At 40.9% G+C, this 15,235-nt stretch overlaps 1 protein-coding gene across 1 annotated transcript in view; it reads right to left on the bottom strand.

Annotated features, from left to right (window-relative positions):
* PPEF1 (protein phosphatase with EF-hand domain 1) overlaps nucleotides 1-15,235 on the bottom strand; it is a 384,922-nt gene that overhangs the window by 133,460 nt on the left and 236,227 nt on the right. Inside the window, exon 5 of the mRNA XM_086933308.1 lies at nucleotides 12,722-12,897. Within this exon, the coding sequence (XP_086789434.1) occupies nucleotides 12,722-12,897 (176 nt within the window). The remainder of the gene's footprint in view (nucleotides 1-12,721; nucleotides 12,898-15,235) is intronic.

Raw genomic sequence — 15,235 nt, 5'->3', positions numbered from 1 at the left:
TAGGCCTCTGGGGTACCTATGCCCTTGGTACCTAAGGTACCATATACTAGGGGCTTACAAGGTAACTCAGTAACCAATCTGGTATGTACCTAAAGTACATGGTATCAATTTAGAGAGAGAACAGCTAGGCTGTGGTCCTGATTAGCATGGCCGCAGCCAGACTAAAGTCGAAAAAACAGTGAAACACAGCAAAAAGTGGGGGTAACCATAGGAAGCAGACCCTACTCTCCTACACAAGTCCTCGCACATTCTTTTTTTCTTACCCCTATCTTTAGGTACCAACACTACTGAGGCAAACCACCCTGATGCCTCAATTTCCTTGATTACCCTGAGACCCCTTGCCTTTTCAAATTCGTTCCTGGTGGGTTCCATCATCAACATTCTTACTTTGTAAACACATGGCACAGCAGTTCTTCTCAAAACAATGTTGTGCTCAAAATTCATAAGCACCCCAAGCTCTGACACAAATACCATGGGAAATTCCAAAAATAAATCACTCTCTGAATCAAAATCATACAACAATAACACACATTCAGTACAATTAGGGTTAAGCTTTATACCCGCATCACTAGGTGTCTCCACCCTAAAGGATTGTCTCCACGCTTAGCAACATACACCTCAATAACAGTTTCTCTCCTCATGAACTGAATTTTTATGACAGAGTACCCCTCAACATCAACCTTAGTGCCACCGTAACCCACTGGGTTTATATTTATATTATTCAATTGAATATTATCTTTCTAAAAATAGTGTCCCAATGCTTGTCTCCAACCATAATGTAGAGTGGGCCAGAATCCGCCAGAACCATAACCTTCTTTACTCCAATCACAGTTTCACACTCAGGCATCTTTATAGGCTCAAAGTCAACACCATCATCATCTCTTATGATCAAAACATATGTAACCTCATCTATACAACTCACACTCTGGGATTTTGGACTGTGACACACCCTTTCATAATGTCCCTTCTTACCACTCTTATTGCAAGTAGTGAATCTTGCAAAAGATTGAGGACTATTTGAAAGATGACTTTCTCTTCCACAATGAAAATACTTGTATTTGAATACCCTACTGTCTGCGTCATTTTTACTTTCACATTTTTGTTCATCATTCTACTGTGTTGCACAACCTCAACACTGCCACCCTTGGACTCACCCACACTCAACAGTTCATTCACCACACCCCCATCTTTATTCTTGCATACTCTCATCTCTTGACTAAAATCTGCGGTGTTATCCATTTCTTCAATAATAGCTATTGCCTCTTTATGGTTCGGATTCCTTACAAGTAGTTTTTCTTGTACCTTTTGACTATTGGTACACCTCACTAATTGATCCCTTATCAGTGAGTATGTCGAATTCACACGTACGTGCTAAGGTCTTAAGAGATGCAACATAACTTCCACATTTTTCAGTTTTCACCTGAACTCTCATGAATATTAGGGTTAAACAATCGTCTGCACGCTCTGCACCATTTTGCAGAATCCCACTACTTGAAGATAAACGCAGCTAAAAGTAAAATTATGTGTATCTCAGGGAGGAAAAAATCTAAATATGAGAACTTTGGTTGGTCAGTAGGAGGTCATAAGCTGGAGGTGGTAAAGTCTTATGTCTTCCTGGGGAAAATAATATCCGATAACCTAAGTGACAAGGCCCACATTGATAATAATACCCGGAAGGCCCTGTCTCAGGGTAAAAGCTTGAGTGCATTATACTCTGCCACTGGGAAAAAACATTTCTCTTACTTGCTAGAGGTCTTTCGGGCGAAAATCCCGTCATCCCTCTGGTACGGAATTGAAATAGTCGATCTAGGGCAATGGGGTTTTTTACACGTTGCAGAAGGAAAAATCCTACGGTTTATAGCCTCTACTAACACCGCCTGCACAGTGGCAGCCCTGAGACTTGAATTGGGCATCCGTAGTAGCTGGGTGCAGGGCTAGGCAGGGTTAGTGCGTTGGGTAGCCAGTCTGGCTAGAGGGGAAGTGGGAACTCTGAGACACTTGATGAAGAATGAATTGCTGGGCACCTTAAGGGAGTTCTCCTTAAATTGTAAAGAATTTTAGAAGGGCTGTAGCCCTTCTACAATTGGAGGAGAGTACGCTTTTTACTCTGTCTGCCGGCAGGTTAAAGTTACTTTTTAAACAGACCTCCTGGGATCTCAGTTTTAGGTTGGACAGGGAGTCCATCCTTGCAAAGAAGGGAGTCTCTCCTTTTACTGATACTTGCGTATTAAAACATATGCAACCCTATGTCGCCTGGAACCTAACTCACGGCATACAGAGGTTTTGGCTTCTCCTGAGGCAGGATCTGCTGCCCTTAAATAATCTTATGGCTAGGTGGTATGGTTGCTCGGCAATTTGTAATTTTTGTAATTTGTTTACTTAAGACTGTATACACGTTCTCTTTATATGTCCTGTACTTCGACCATTTCGGCGTAAGTGGCTGAGACAAATATGCTTGAAATTAAACATTCTTACTGCCAACTCCTTCTTACACACTTTATATAATCCCCCCAATGAAATGTTCTGTTTAATATTTTTAACTTTTTAAAAGGTTTTTTAGATATTTATTTGATGGTCTTTTAACTGTGTTGTGCTGATTATCTTGTATTTTGGTAAATTCTGTAAATGTCTTTTGCATTTGAACGAGTACTTTGTATTGTGTATCTTTTTATGTGGACCTCTTTGGAGTTCCAAAACATAATAAAATTAACTTGCATTGTCATGAATATTTGTGCCTTTCAAACACCACACTAATTGGACTACCAAAGTGTCTTTTAAGCATTAAAACGGACATCTTGCATATATTTACAGCTTCTCCCCTCTACATTCCCTGGTGGAATCTCATTTAGGCTTTAATAAATGTTCATTCAATCAACCACTAAATTATGCAGTAAAAAAGCTTGTTTCCTCATTGCAAAAACTTTCACCCCAAATTGCCAAAAGATGCAAGTCAAATAGTTGATTACATCTCTTCCAAAGCAACACAGGCTCTCCTTTCTCAGAGAGGAACTTTGGAGTTTGAGTCATGTTTATACTTGCCATCATATAATATAATGCACTAGTCAACTGCAAGATCACTGCTTCCAGCTGTGCAGACAATAAATTGGGCTCAACAATGAATATATCTTGTTCAATGCAAATTAACTCAGCTTCCTAACATGCATGAACTGTCAGACTAGAGGAAAGTATTATAGATCCTGTTACCGCCTTCAACAAACTTGTCCATAGCTCGTCATAACTCAGTTTAACAAATCACTTCATTAGCATGCTGCTTCAGAATAAGCCTTCTTTTCCCTTCTGAATTCAGTTAACGAGATCCGATCACGGTGCAGATAGCATTAACCAAGATGGTGCTGCATATCGTCCATTTTCCCCCATTCAAAATGGTGTCATGTTGTGCTATGACTTGCACGTCATATGACTAACAGTGCACCGTATAGCACATCATGAGACAACACTGTGCAGGGTAGAGCAATGGCGTTTAAGTTTAACAATGTGCCCCAAGCCCAGTGTTGCAATGTGCCTACATTCCTCACCACAACTCCAGGGAGTCGGAACATTGCTCAAGTCTTAGAATTTAGCCGAATTCCGCTTGCTTCTTGCTATAAGAAAAATTATGTGAGTTTCGCTGAATCGCTGGTTCCCCATTCTTCTGCAACTTGTCGTCAGTGTCATGTAGAAGGACACGTCCACGACAAGTAAGACTAAGACAAGTCTTTATTGTGTAATTCAGTATACAGGAAACAAAGACTGCACCCACAGCGTAGCTGCCATTTTTTCTCCTCAACAGGAATCTGGAATTCTGCTAACATACCAGCAGGGCCCCTTCCATTAGGGCGGAGGAGCGCCACTCTCATTGCCACAACCCTCAAATAAATCGATAATAAAATGAGTTTTAAACCCATTTTATTATTGTTTAATTTGAATCCCCTGGATCCGCCCCAGGACTCTGACGAGTCTTGGCGGTGGGTCCAGGAGGGAGTGGTAGTGCACTCCCTTCTCTGTGCATGAGGGTTTGGCTGGCCGTCTCACGAGTCCCACCTCCGGTTTCTAGGTAGGTTAAGGGAATCCTTATAAATCCACGACATTCCCACTAGAACAGGGAGGGGGCAAGCCAACCAGCCCCTGCAGAGCACTGGGGGCACAAAGAGCAGTCAGGCAGGCACCACGCCAGCACACAAGGCCAGATGCAAAGTGGCAATTCCTCCTGCAGCCCAGCAGGCTGCAGGCCAACACAGCAAAGCAAAGTAGTACAAGTTGTGCCTCCTCCTGGCAGGACAGCAGTCCTCTGGCAATGTGCATTTTGTAGAGCCAGCAGCATCTGGTTTCAAGTCCACACACTTTCTAAATACATGGGGTCAGAGCAGCAGTACTTATACTCAAAATTGTCTTTGATAAAGGGATGACCTCAAAGGAACCCTTAGAAGTCTTAAACAATACCTCTCAACCCAGCCCTGGCTCCAGACATCACTATGGAGTAAATCAGCCCTTGGTGTGGGTACGACACAGCCTATACAAATGTAAAGTGTGAACAACCTCTCCCTCTTCCAGCCCAGGAAAACCATCAGCATGCAGATGAATGCAGATGTAACCTCTGTCACACCCAGCCCTTCCTGTGTTGTAGCTGTCTTGAAAGTATGCACCAAGGGAAGCTGTTATTCAGCCCTAGACACGTATTGTAGTCAGGCTGCAAAGCACAAAGGGTCACAAGCATGGAGGAATGCCTCTTTCTAAAAGAGGAATGTAAAATCCAACTGCACCAGTAAGCAAGATTTATCACCCCTATCATAAACATACTAAATATTGCAACACCACCCCTTTCTGATCAGAAATTACCACTTAAAAATATATATATTAGAATTCTGAATGTTAGCCTATGATAGGAGTAGGCCTCACAGCAGTGAAAAATGAAATAGGATGTTTTTCACTACCAAGACATCCCTCACATAAAGGCACATGCCCTATCTTTTACTTACACAGCACACTACCCATGGAGCTACCTAGGGCTCACCTTAGGGGTGACCTATTTGTAATAACAAGGGAGGTAAAGGCTTGGCAAGTAGCTTCAAATGGCAAGTTGAAGTGGCAGTAACTGTGCACACAGGCCCTGCTGTGGCAGGCCTGAGACAGGTTTGAAAGGCTGTAGGCCCACTAGTCTGTAGGCTGTTGGCCCACTAGTATCATTTAATTTACAGGCCATGCATATATGAGATACCACTTTCCAAGGGACGTAAAAGAAAATCAAATATGCCAAACAGGTGTAAACCAATCATACAATGTTTAGAGGAAAAAACACATGCACTTTAGCACTGATTAGCAGTGAAATAGTGCATAGAGTCCTAAAGCCAACAAAAAGAAGGTCAGACAAATAAGTGGAGGAAGGCAGAAAGTTTGGAGTCCCCCTGGAAAAAGGGCCAGGTCCAACATCAACCCTCTACTGCAGGTCCACACCTTAAATAGGTGACCTTAATATAAGCAGATTTTGAGATAAACATCTTCACTTATATAACCAAATTAATTAAACAGGTACCTTATCCAAATAAAGGAGGCATTTCAAAACAATAAAAGACTTCTTTCAGATCCAGTAGGCCATTTTGGCAATGACCTTAAAACAAAACAATACTAAAAGAACAAAAACATTGTTTGACAAAGCCAAACAATGAACTGAAAATTAAAACAATTGATGAAACATTACATTGTCTGAGAATTCAGAACAATGATGTGAAACCAAAACAAAATGGATTCAAACAAAACATTGTCAGACAAATTAAAATAATAATCTGAAAACAAAAATAATAGCCACAGAAATAAAACATTCTGTGAGTCAAACAGCACTCTGTACATTTAGTAACAGCATTATAAATAAGCATGTTTCTATTGTGTAACATAAAACACGTATGGGCACATTTTTCATGAAAACATAAAGTAAGAGCTGTGACCCTATTTAGTAAACAACACGGTCAGCGTCGGCTCCTCCGCCATAGCGTAAGAGCATCGCCCCTCTCCCAGCAGCAGAAAATATTGAAGAATACAATGATAATGAACAGGTTTTTTAGCGTATTATTTTACTTTCCCGGGCCGAGTCTTGGGGGCGCGGCCTAATAGATTACAGTCAAGGAGAAAAGTGGCATGCACTGCTGTCAGTGCGCATGTCGGTTTGGCCGGCTCTCTCAGTATGACCAAACCAACATGCGCATTGACATCTCCCCACCCTGAGCGGCACTGCCGGGTGGAGAGAACAGCAGGTGCTGACTCCCAGTCCCCATTGGAGTGGAAAACAGCACCGCACCGGCCAATACCAGTGCTTCTCTCATGGTGGTACCAGCATGAGAGAAACGCTGAGATTGGCTGTAGGGGAGTCTGGGAGCCTCAGCCTTTGCACAGCAGTCAGCAGAAAGAGCAGCAATGCGCAGGTAAGCCTTTTTTTTGTTTTTTTCCCCCATGCTGCCCCACCTCTTTTACCCGATACCAGCCACTACTGAAAATGGTCCACAAAGAGGGGTCTTAGGCCAGGGTCCAAAGGTCAAAGATTGGAGTCTAAAGTCAAGGGTCACAACAGGCAAACTCCAACTAAACACCCAGACTTCCTTAATGAATGTTACTATATACCAGCAGTCACCTAAACTTGAATTCACAGAAAAATGTATGCCCTAAATTAAAACTCTGGAGCCTTGAATAAAGGAATTTATGAACCGGGTGACAATATGATTGCTTTTCCTGCAATGTTGAAAGTTGCACATCAATAATTTTTCTGTAAACCAATGATGTGTGCATATGTAAAAAATAAAAAAAAGAAGAGTACAAAAAAAGTAGACGTTTAAGTAGGTACAAACGTTGAAAGAGTTGCTGCTAGCCTGTATGTCTAGGGGAAAAAACAAACAGGCAAGGAAAACAAGTCAGGTTTTTACTGCTACATTTGCATTAACCCTTAACTTAACCCCGAACAGCTTAACTTTTCTTAACCCTAACAATAACCTTTTTTCGGTTCATCACTTAGTTTCTGACATTTTACAAGGAGATACCACATACTACCTAGCATGCAATACTTCTTATTACACTGTCACTTACACATTTCATGAATCTGACGCCAACACTAACCTAACCTGTAAATCTAAGTGAATGTTAACAGTATCCATTACCCTAACCCTTACTCTAATCCTAAAACTAACCCTTAGACTAGCCTTAAGCATAGCCCATTCCCTTACACCCTTTCTTTAATTTTAGTTGCTCTTTCTTTTTAATTATTGTTGTACTGCATACTAAGACTGCAAAAACATCACCAACTTAATGAAAAGAAAATTTAAAAGGCTTTCTACAAAGACGTATAGAGGGAGGTCATGCTTGAAGACGGAGAATGAAAAGCAACCCAGTTAAAAAAAATTCTTCTGCATTATATACTCCAACTAGTACACATGTCCATATATGTGAAAGCCTAGTCTGTCTCTCTATTCTCAAACTCTGCAAATTATCTTAAACTCACTTTCCTTCTGCTTTATTTTATATGGTATATGTCAGATCACGTTAACCAGTGGCTTCTTGGTGGTACGATACCTTGCATGTGTTAGGATCTAACCAATGTTCATCCCCTGAAGTAATTAAAAAATCAACAGCAAAGTGTGTTATTAACATCTTCTGAAAACAAAGATGATGACAAATGTTTCACAAAGTCATCCCTAAGACAGCTGAGGGCATTCACTTAACAATATTGTACCACAGAATGGTGAATTGTCCCAAATATCTGGACCATGAGAAAAACAGATGAAAACACAGCCCTCCCGCACTTCCGCCAAGCAAGTTAATAAGAAAATATTTTTTTTACATTGCATTGCGACTCACACCACACCAAATCACCCACAATACCTACATCTTGTACAGAATAGTTAAAGCTATGGGCCTGATCCACAAAGATAAATATAAATATCCATGTGTATTTTTTAACTCATGTGTATTCTTTACATCTACACCTAGGTGCTATTCACAGTCTTTGAGTGGAGATTTATGCCCACATGTTGACTTACATGTCTCTACGCTCCTAAATACAAGAGATACAAATACAGTAATGTATAATATAAATTCAACTTAATTTAAAGTATGTATTAACAACCTGGAAATAATAATGTACATTTTTACAAAACATGAACTAGTCAAATTAAATGTGTATTAATAAATACAATTATGTAAATATATACATTTAATTTATAAATAAAATGTGTAAACAAATAACATAAAAAATACCCACCTTCACTGATATTTTTATTTGTATTCAATATTTTTTAATGTGGCTAAATGGTATGTATTTAATTAATTTAAAACATTGAAATGTTAGATTTTGTACATTATTTTTTATCACTTCAAAATAAATATATATCATTTTTAATTTTGAACCAATTAAACATATTGAACATTAGCTTCTACAGTGTGTCATTTTAATTCTCGGCTTCCATTACTTTCTATGAGAGGGTGTTGCAATACCAGTGGTTTGACCAAGTGTGATGCTTGACTTGCTCTAAGGTTCAGCTGGAGTACATTTGAACCTGTTTTGACACCTTTAAGGCGGCAATACTTTAGAAGTGTAGTTTGAGAATGACATTTGTGTGTGTTTTCCATTAGCACGTCCCTGTTAAACATCTCCTTAAATGTCCCCAACCGCCTCCCATTTCATAGTAATAATTCCCAATCTTCTCACCAATCCCCTTGGTCCCTCCCACATTTACTACTAGTTCTATGGGTATATGCCCTTTCTATGAGCAGGAGATTTCCCTACAGAAACCACAGGACAGGCAGAAGTGTGCAGCTGTAGGTTTGTGAATTGCATTTTATAGTATATGAGTAGCACTACTGTTGCTCTCCTTTACTACTAAAAAATGAAGTTTGTGAAACAGGCCTTATGTGTCTAATACATGTTATGTATATACTGTGTTATGCTTCATGTTTTAAGCAAACAATACAGGGTACTTAAATTTGCTGTTTGTAGCAGGTATATTTTTCTGATTCTTAAATGAGTACCTACCTAATTTAAATTTTTATGAGGCCCAATTAAGTTCTCCAATGATGCCAGTCAATATATTGAATGTATGTTGCTTTAGCAAAACATTCAATAAATACATAAATACATGAGAAATATATTATCCCACAACAGAACCCAAGAACTATGAACATATATTCACAACACTTAAATTATTCAATTAGGTCACTTTATTTAAAAATTGATATCGGTCTTGTCAAGAGATGAGCAGGTTTATATGATTAAAACACTATCACAAAAAATCTATCGAAAAATGAACAAACTATAAAGCTAAAAAGACTTTAAAAAATGTGCAAATCTCGCAAACATCAGACTCTGATGGAGGGCTGCATATAACAAACAAAGCTTGATAAGATATTCTTACATTGTGGTAAAGAGCCATCAAGCAAGGTGTAAATAAACAAGCTTTTGTAGGTTTCTCCCCACTTTTGCCCCATTTGGACTTCTAGCTGCTGGTTTTTGGACTTTGAGAGTGCGAAGAGGCCTGCTAACCATAACTCAGTGCCAGTTTTCTAACCCCTTACAAAATGTATGTCGAATTGGCTATTCCCCTTATGCCGACTTACTTATAAGTCCCTAGTACATTGTACTCAGGGTACCATGGGCAGGTAAGGCAGAATGTCCACCCTGGACTGTAGTACTGATTGTGCCACCTTGTGTGTGACAAAGTACAAAATCACTCCCAGCCTGACACTGTAGACTGGAAGGGCAGTTGGCACAATGCCACTTCAACGTTGCCATTGCCATTAATGGCAAAGCCACCATTTCCCTTGACATTATATGTAAGTTTCCCCTAAGGAAGCTATATAGAGCCCTAAGGCAGGGAGCTGTATGTTATTAAGTAGGGTGTGTATGTTTATATATGTCCTAGAGGCAAATACCTCAAGTTGTCATTTTACTGTGGAAAAGTTTGTAGTCTCATTAGAAAATACAGAGCTACCAGTCGGCACCTCAGCCTCGCTAACTTCTGAATGGGACTACCTAACTTGGTATTGTAAGGTATCAAATTAATCGTGGAATTAAACCCCACATGCTACCCTGGTCGAATTTATTGTCTCTATTAAAGTAATGCAACTGGCCAACAGAACAGGTGTGAACGACTCCAAGGCTTAGAAAAAATAGCAGCCTGCTGCAGGAAGAGGTGTCACCTTTCTCTTGCAGGAAGCCACTTAGGGTGCTAGCCAAAAAGACGAGCATCAAAGGCAAAGCTGCCTCTGATTGGAAAATGGCAATAACACTCCAGTGGAGATATCTTTTGTTTGGGTAGACAGGTGGAGACAGGGACAGAGATGGAAGACCAATGCCCAAACCAGTTTCCCCGTTTGCGTGTATCCCTCAGGTAGCCACACCTCTAGGGTGGGCTACCAAGCTCCTGACATCTGAGGAAGGGTCCCAACATCCTAAGAGGGGACAGAATAGTGCACTCTGGGATTGCTAGATGCCACACATAGCCAAAAGGTTATCACCGATAGGGAGATAAACTGGTAGCTCATTGGCTAGGGACAGTGTTGTCCTCTCAGAGCACTTTCCCAGAATAAATATGGTAGCCCTGGCACCCTGAACCTCAAATCACATCAGAAGTGGAACAAGGATTGCCCTGCTGACCCCTGGATTGTAAAAAAGAAAGGCTGCACCATCTGCTGGATTGCACCTGCTGCACCTTGGGCTAGCGAAGTTAGTATTGAGCCTGTGGTTCCTGCATTGGGGAAAAGTCGGCCTCCGATCAAAGTAATGACTCCACAGGTTAGTTGGCTGACCCCCTGGAACAGCACCAGACATTAAAGTTGAAGAAGCCCAAACTGGCAAGTTAGTAGCCACTTCATAGGAATCACCTGACTGCTGCTGGATGCCCCAAGAGACCAATCTAAAATGGCCAAAAGTTGCACCTAAGTCTGCCTGACCCTGGAGTGTCATTAGAGTACAGATTGGTCACACAAGAAGGACACTAGCCCCCTCTAAAGGATTTCACAGGGACCACTGTACACAGAGACCTGTATCCCAGCCGCAGCTGGCATTCTACGGTCTCAAAGAGGACTTTGAGGTACCCTGACCTCTGTGGCCAAAGTCATTACATGTGACCTGTGGACCGAGGAATAACTGCAAAGGTACCTCAGTTGACCAAACAGCATCCTTGAGCAATTTCATCTCCTGCATTCTCAGCATCAGGACCACTCAATTGATCTCTATGCTAGTCGTGCTGTAAAGTGTGGAACTAGACTAGACAATTCTCTGGTGACTAGGTAACTGTTGTTCAAATCTACCCCATTGGTCCCCACGACCTTCTCCCTGGTGGATTTGATCGCCCACGCCGGGCTGGAGTACCCAAACTAACTTTCACAAACTTTTCAAAGTTTAGAAACATTAAATTTACCAGTGCTTGTTTGCAATTGAATTACAAGTGATACAATCTTTAGAAATCTGTATGTCTGGTACCCTCTAGAGGATTTTGCTCATAGTAGGACTCTAAAAATCCATACAAATCTATTCTATTTTTATAAATTGGTGTCCTGTTCCTTTCGTGTTGCATGGCTTTCTTATTTTTTTGTTTGGCACTGTTAACGGCTGTACACTAGTTCCATTGTTCAGGTTTTACTGCTCAAAGCAACTGCTACCAAGGGTTGCACTTAAGGTTGTGCACAAAAGCCTGACTGGGCCTAAGACTTTTTTTTCAAGTGTATTCTACGGTAAAGCTGAAAACCATACCATATAATACGCCCAAATCCTCACACATGGGGACTTTCTTGTCACGCGTATTACACCTTTGCCTGAGCACTTGCCTCATGCTAGTCACGTCACTTTGTTCACAGGACACTGCAGTACTTGGTTTTGGAATTTAATTTATGGGAGGATTATTATATATTAAAATCATTGTTTTAATTTGCATATGCTGTTTATCATTTTGTGTTACCTTTTCTACCTAGAGACCATTGTTGTTTCATAATAATATTTACCACAGGTTCCTTAGATACCTAGGGTCTCCCTTCTTTCATTGATACTGAGTGATTGATAGCCAGCTCCATTTTCACACAAGAGCCTACTATTCCGAGTTCAATACGAAGGGCAAGTACTGAGAAACTCAGGTGAACAGATTACAATGGTTTTAGGAGTTTCTCCTCTAAACAGGACAATCTTAGAAACTCATATAAAACATTAGGAGGCACATTTGTCTCTTAAACCTGCAAAACAAATATTTGACTCTTTTATTCCCTGTTGCCATTTCAAAGCTATTTAAGCCTCCACCAGGACTAATTGCTTTCATTGATATATACTCTTTGATAAGACAAGATCCAAGATCCAAGTTTTTGAGACATTACCACAACCAAGTACATATATATAGCTTACTTGTCAAGTTTTATTTCCACTAACAGACTAACACATCTGCTGGACAATGGGCATGCTTACCAACCAAGCTGATCCATGCATGATGTTTGGTACTGCAGCCTGGCCTAATCCATCAAACTCACAAAGTATCAATTCTGACACCCATCTTGCTCAACACTGACCGTGCATCTCAACCACCCAAATCAGACTCCGATATAGGGTGGTGGAAACGTTGGAACCACTTGAGATATAATCACCAACTTTCAAAAAGCTCTGCAATGCCACAATTCTAGTCAATTGTCAGCTATCGAAATTATAAAAAAACTTTGACGACATGTGAGGCCAATTTTTAAAATGAGATCTAGCGTAACTTACCCGTTGGTTCTTGAAGGCGTGAAGTAATGCATTGGTGTCAGTGATAGTCAGGGGAAAGGAGAGTCGTGGACCATCGTACGAATCAGGGACCTGTATTCTCTCATACTCCGAAGCCTTGCATCCTTCGATGCTCCCCCTGCGATCACCTGTAGCTTTGAAAAGATGAGAAATCAAATCTGCAAGAAAGAAGGACAGCAATCTAAGATCATAATGCTGTGTGAGCGAAAGATATACATCTTTCCTGTACTGTGTCCAGGATCTTTAACAGTTTCTCTTTGTAGAAGACTGACAGCATCAATGGCAAGTAGCCACTATCGTGATCCTGAGATTGTATGTCATTTAAACACCATTAATTAATATTTATTGTTGGAATGCAAAAGTATTATTAACATTGCCTGTGCATTGTTCTATGTTAAGTTACTATTTACGGCACCATTTTGTGTTTTGGCCGTCATTTCGACTCATGATCAAAACTAATGTCTGCCTGCTTGAGAAGTGGTTTCTGGTGAGTTTATTTCTCCAAGGTTGAGCCTTACTTTTCTAATAAATACAATGTTCTTGCTAGCGCATACCTTTCCCACTAGATAGAGGCCTACTCCTGCGTGTCCTGTGGCAGGCACAGCTGGAATTACCTTGGTTTAGGGATAATGTGTGCCTGGCCTCAGAATCAAAACTAATCCTCTGTTCTTCTTTGTTTTATCTGCATCTGCCTAAAAAATTCCATTGTGGGCGTGTCTTCATTGGTTCTGAATTGTACATAATGTTACTCTATGCTAGCTAAAGTCAGTCCTTCTGCAGCAATCCTAGGAGGCTGGTCAGACTGGACTCCGCTCGAATGTACCTGAATAAAATATACTTGATTTGTATTCTCTACTGTCTGACCGACACTTCATTTTTATGGAAGGCTGAGAGGTGGTCGCGAGTGACCCGGGTGGCCCGAATCGGGTCACTTCCTTCATTATGTTGCCCCCCCCAAATGCTTCAACGACTACTTAAGGTGTGTGAAATGCTAACGTTTGCCTGCAAATAGAGAAACAAGTTGAAAAAATAGTCTGTTCTTCAACAGGTCACCCAAAACAGTGTACCATCAAATTAGATGTGTGTATGGAGGTGGACAAAAACCAGATCCGTCACAAAAAACATGCAACAAAGATTTGTGTGGTAATTCTGTCTGAAATGGGTACTGCATGAAAGACTCCAAACTGACCATAGTTCAGTCTATGGTGTGCTGTTTGTCTGTGGGAGATGTGTGTTTCTTTGTGAGTGAGATGGGTATGAAATTGCTATGATTCAGGGCACATATTTCCGTTGGGCTTGTTTGTACTTGTGGGGATGGGATGGTGACATACATGTTTAAGACAAGTGGTAGCATGTTTACCTAGACTGTGAAGTGTACGATTTATGTGAAACATCAATTATGCAGAGTGCAGATGACCCTCTTGCATTTGTTGGCCTTTCTCTTTGAACCATTGGATGAATGTCCTAGCAAGTGAGTGAAAGCGTTAGTAGATAACTCATGAGTTGACCATGCTACCCTGACAAGACAGTGGGTGCGCATCTATGATCATCTGGAATATTATGTTGGAAGAGTTTGTGGGAAAGATACTTAAGAAATAGTGTGGGGAAAAAAATGCTGGCGTTTCTGGTGGTGGTAAACAGGTTCTGATCAAGCTCTATGACTTGGAATTTTCTGGAAAGGAATCACAGATCAAACAACATAACCCTGTGCAACCATGTGTGTTCAGGAAAACGTCACCATAATTCTAAAGCTGGATTTACTTGTAGGGGGCAACTTGGAAGCACAGAACAACTAAGTTTAGAAATAGGGCCTCACAAGAGCCCAACTCAAATTCCTGATCTGGTAATTTTATGGTTCAAATCTATTTTATTGTATTTCTTTATTTTAATGTAACATAGTACAGAAATACCTTACATAGCCAACTCAACACATGCTGTTCTGCATGGCGTAGAATTATAAAAACATTGCCCCAACCATCCCCCCGTATTCCTCCCTATACTCACTCTGATATAACATGCCTAGGCTTGATAAGGTTCCCTTGTGCCATTCCCCGCTTGTCTGCCCTTTCTGTTTACGCCCCGTGAAGCACAGCAGACTTTGGTATCGAGGACATGTCCGTTTGTAAAATTCATCAGAGAATAATGATAAATATGGTTGCCACACTTCTCAAAAGATGTCCAGTTGATGAGTCAGTGCAAGAGTCAGACACTCCATACCTAGTAGACGCCATATCCTATGAAGCCATGCCATGTGCGTAGGGAGCTTCTCTGTGCCCCTAGTCCCAGAGAATGGGGTGCTGCTCCCAATGCCAGGCCAATATGTCGCCCTATGCTAGATTTAGGTGGAAAAGTCAATGAATTGGGGAGGCCTCTGATAATGTATGACAGGAAGCATGGCAACTGTGAGTCGAAGCATGTATCAATGTCAGTCGAGACAGTGCTCCAATATCATGTGAGTTTTGGACAGGCTCAGAGATGGTGAAGCAATGACCCAGG

This window comes from Lissotriton vulgaris, chromosome 8 (genome assembly GCF_964263255.1).
Source record: "Lissotriton vulgaris chromosome 8, aLisVul1.2, whole genome shotgun sequence".
NCBI lineage: Eukaryota > Metazoa > Chordata > Amphibia > Caudata > Salamandridae > Lissotriton > Lissotriton vulgaris.
Note: the sequence above shows the minus strand (reverse complement) of the source record. Positions and strands in the feature narration are given on the sequence as shown.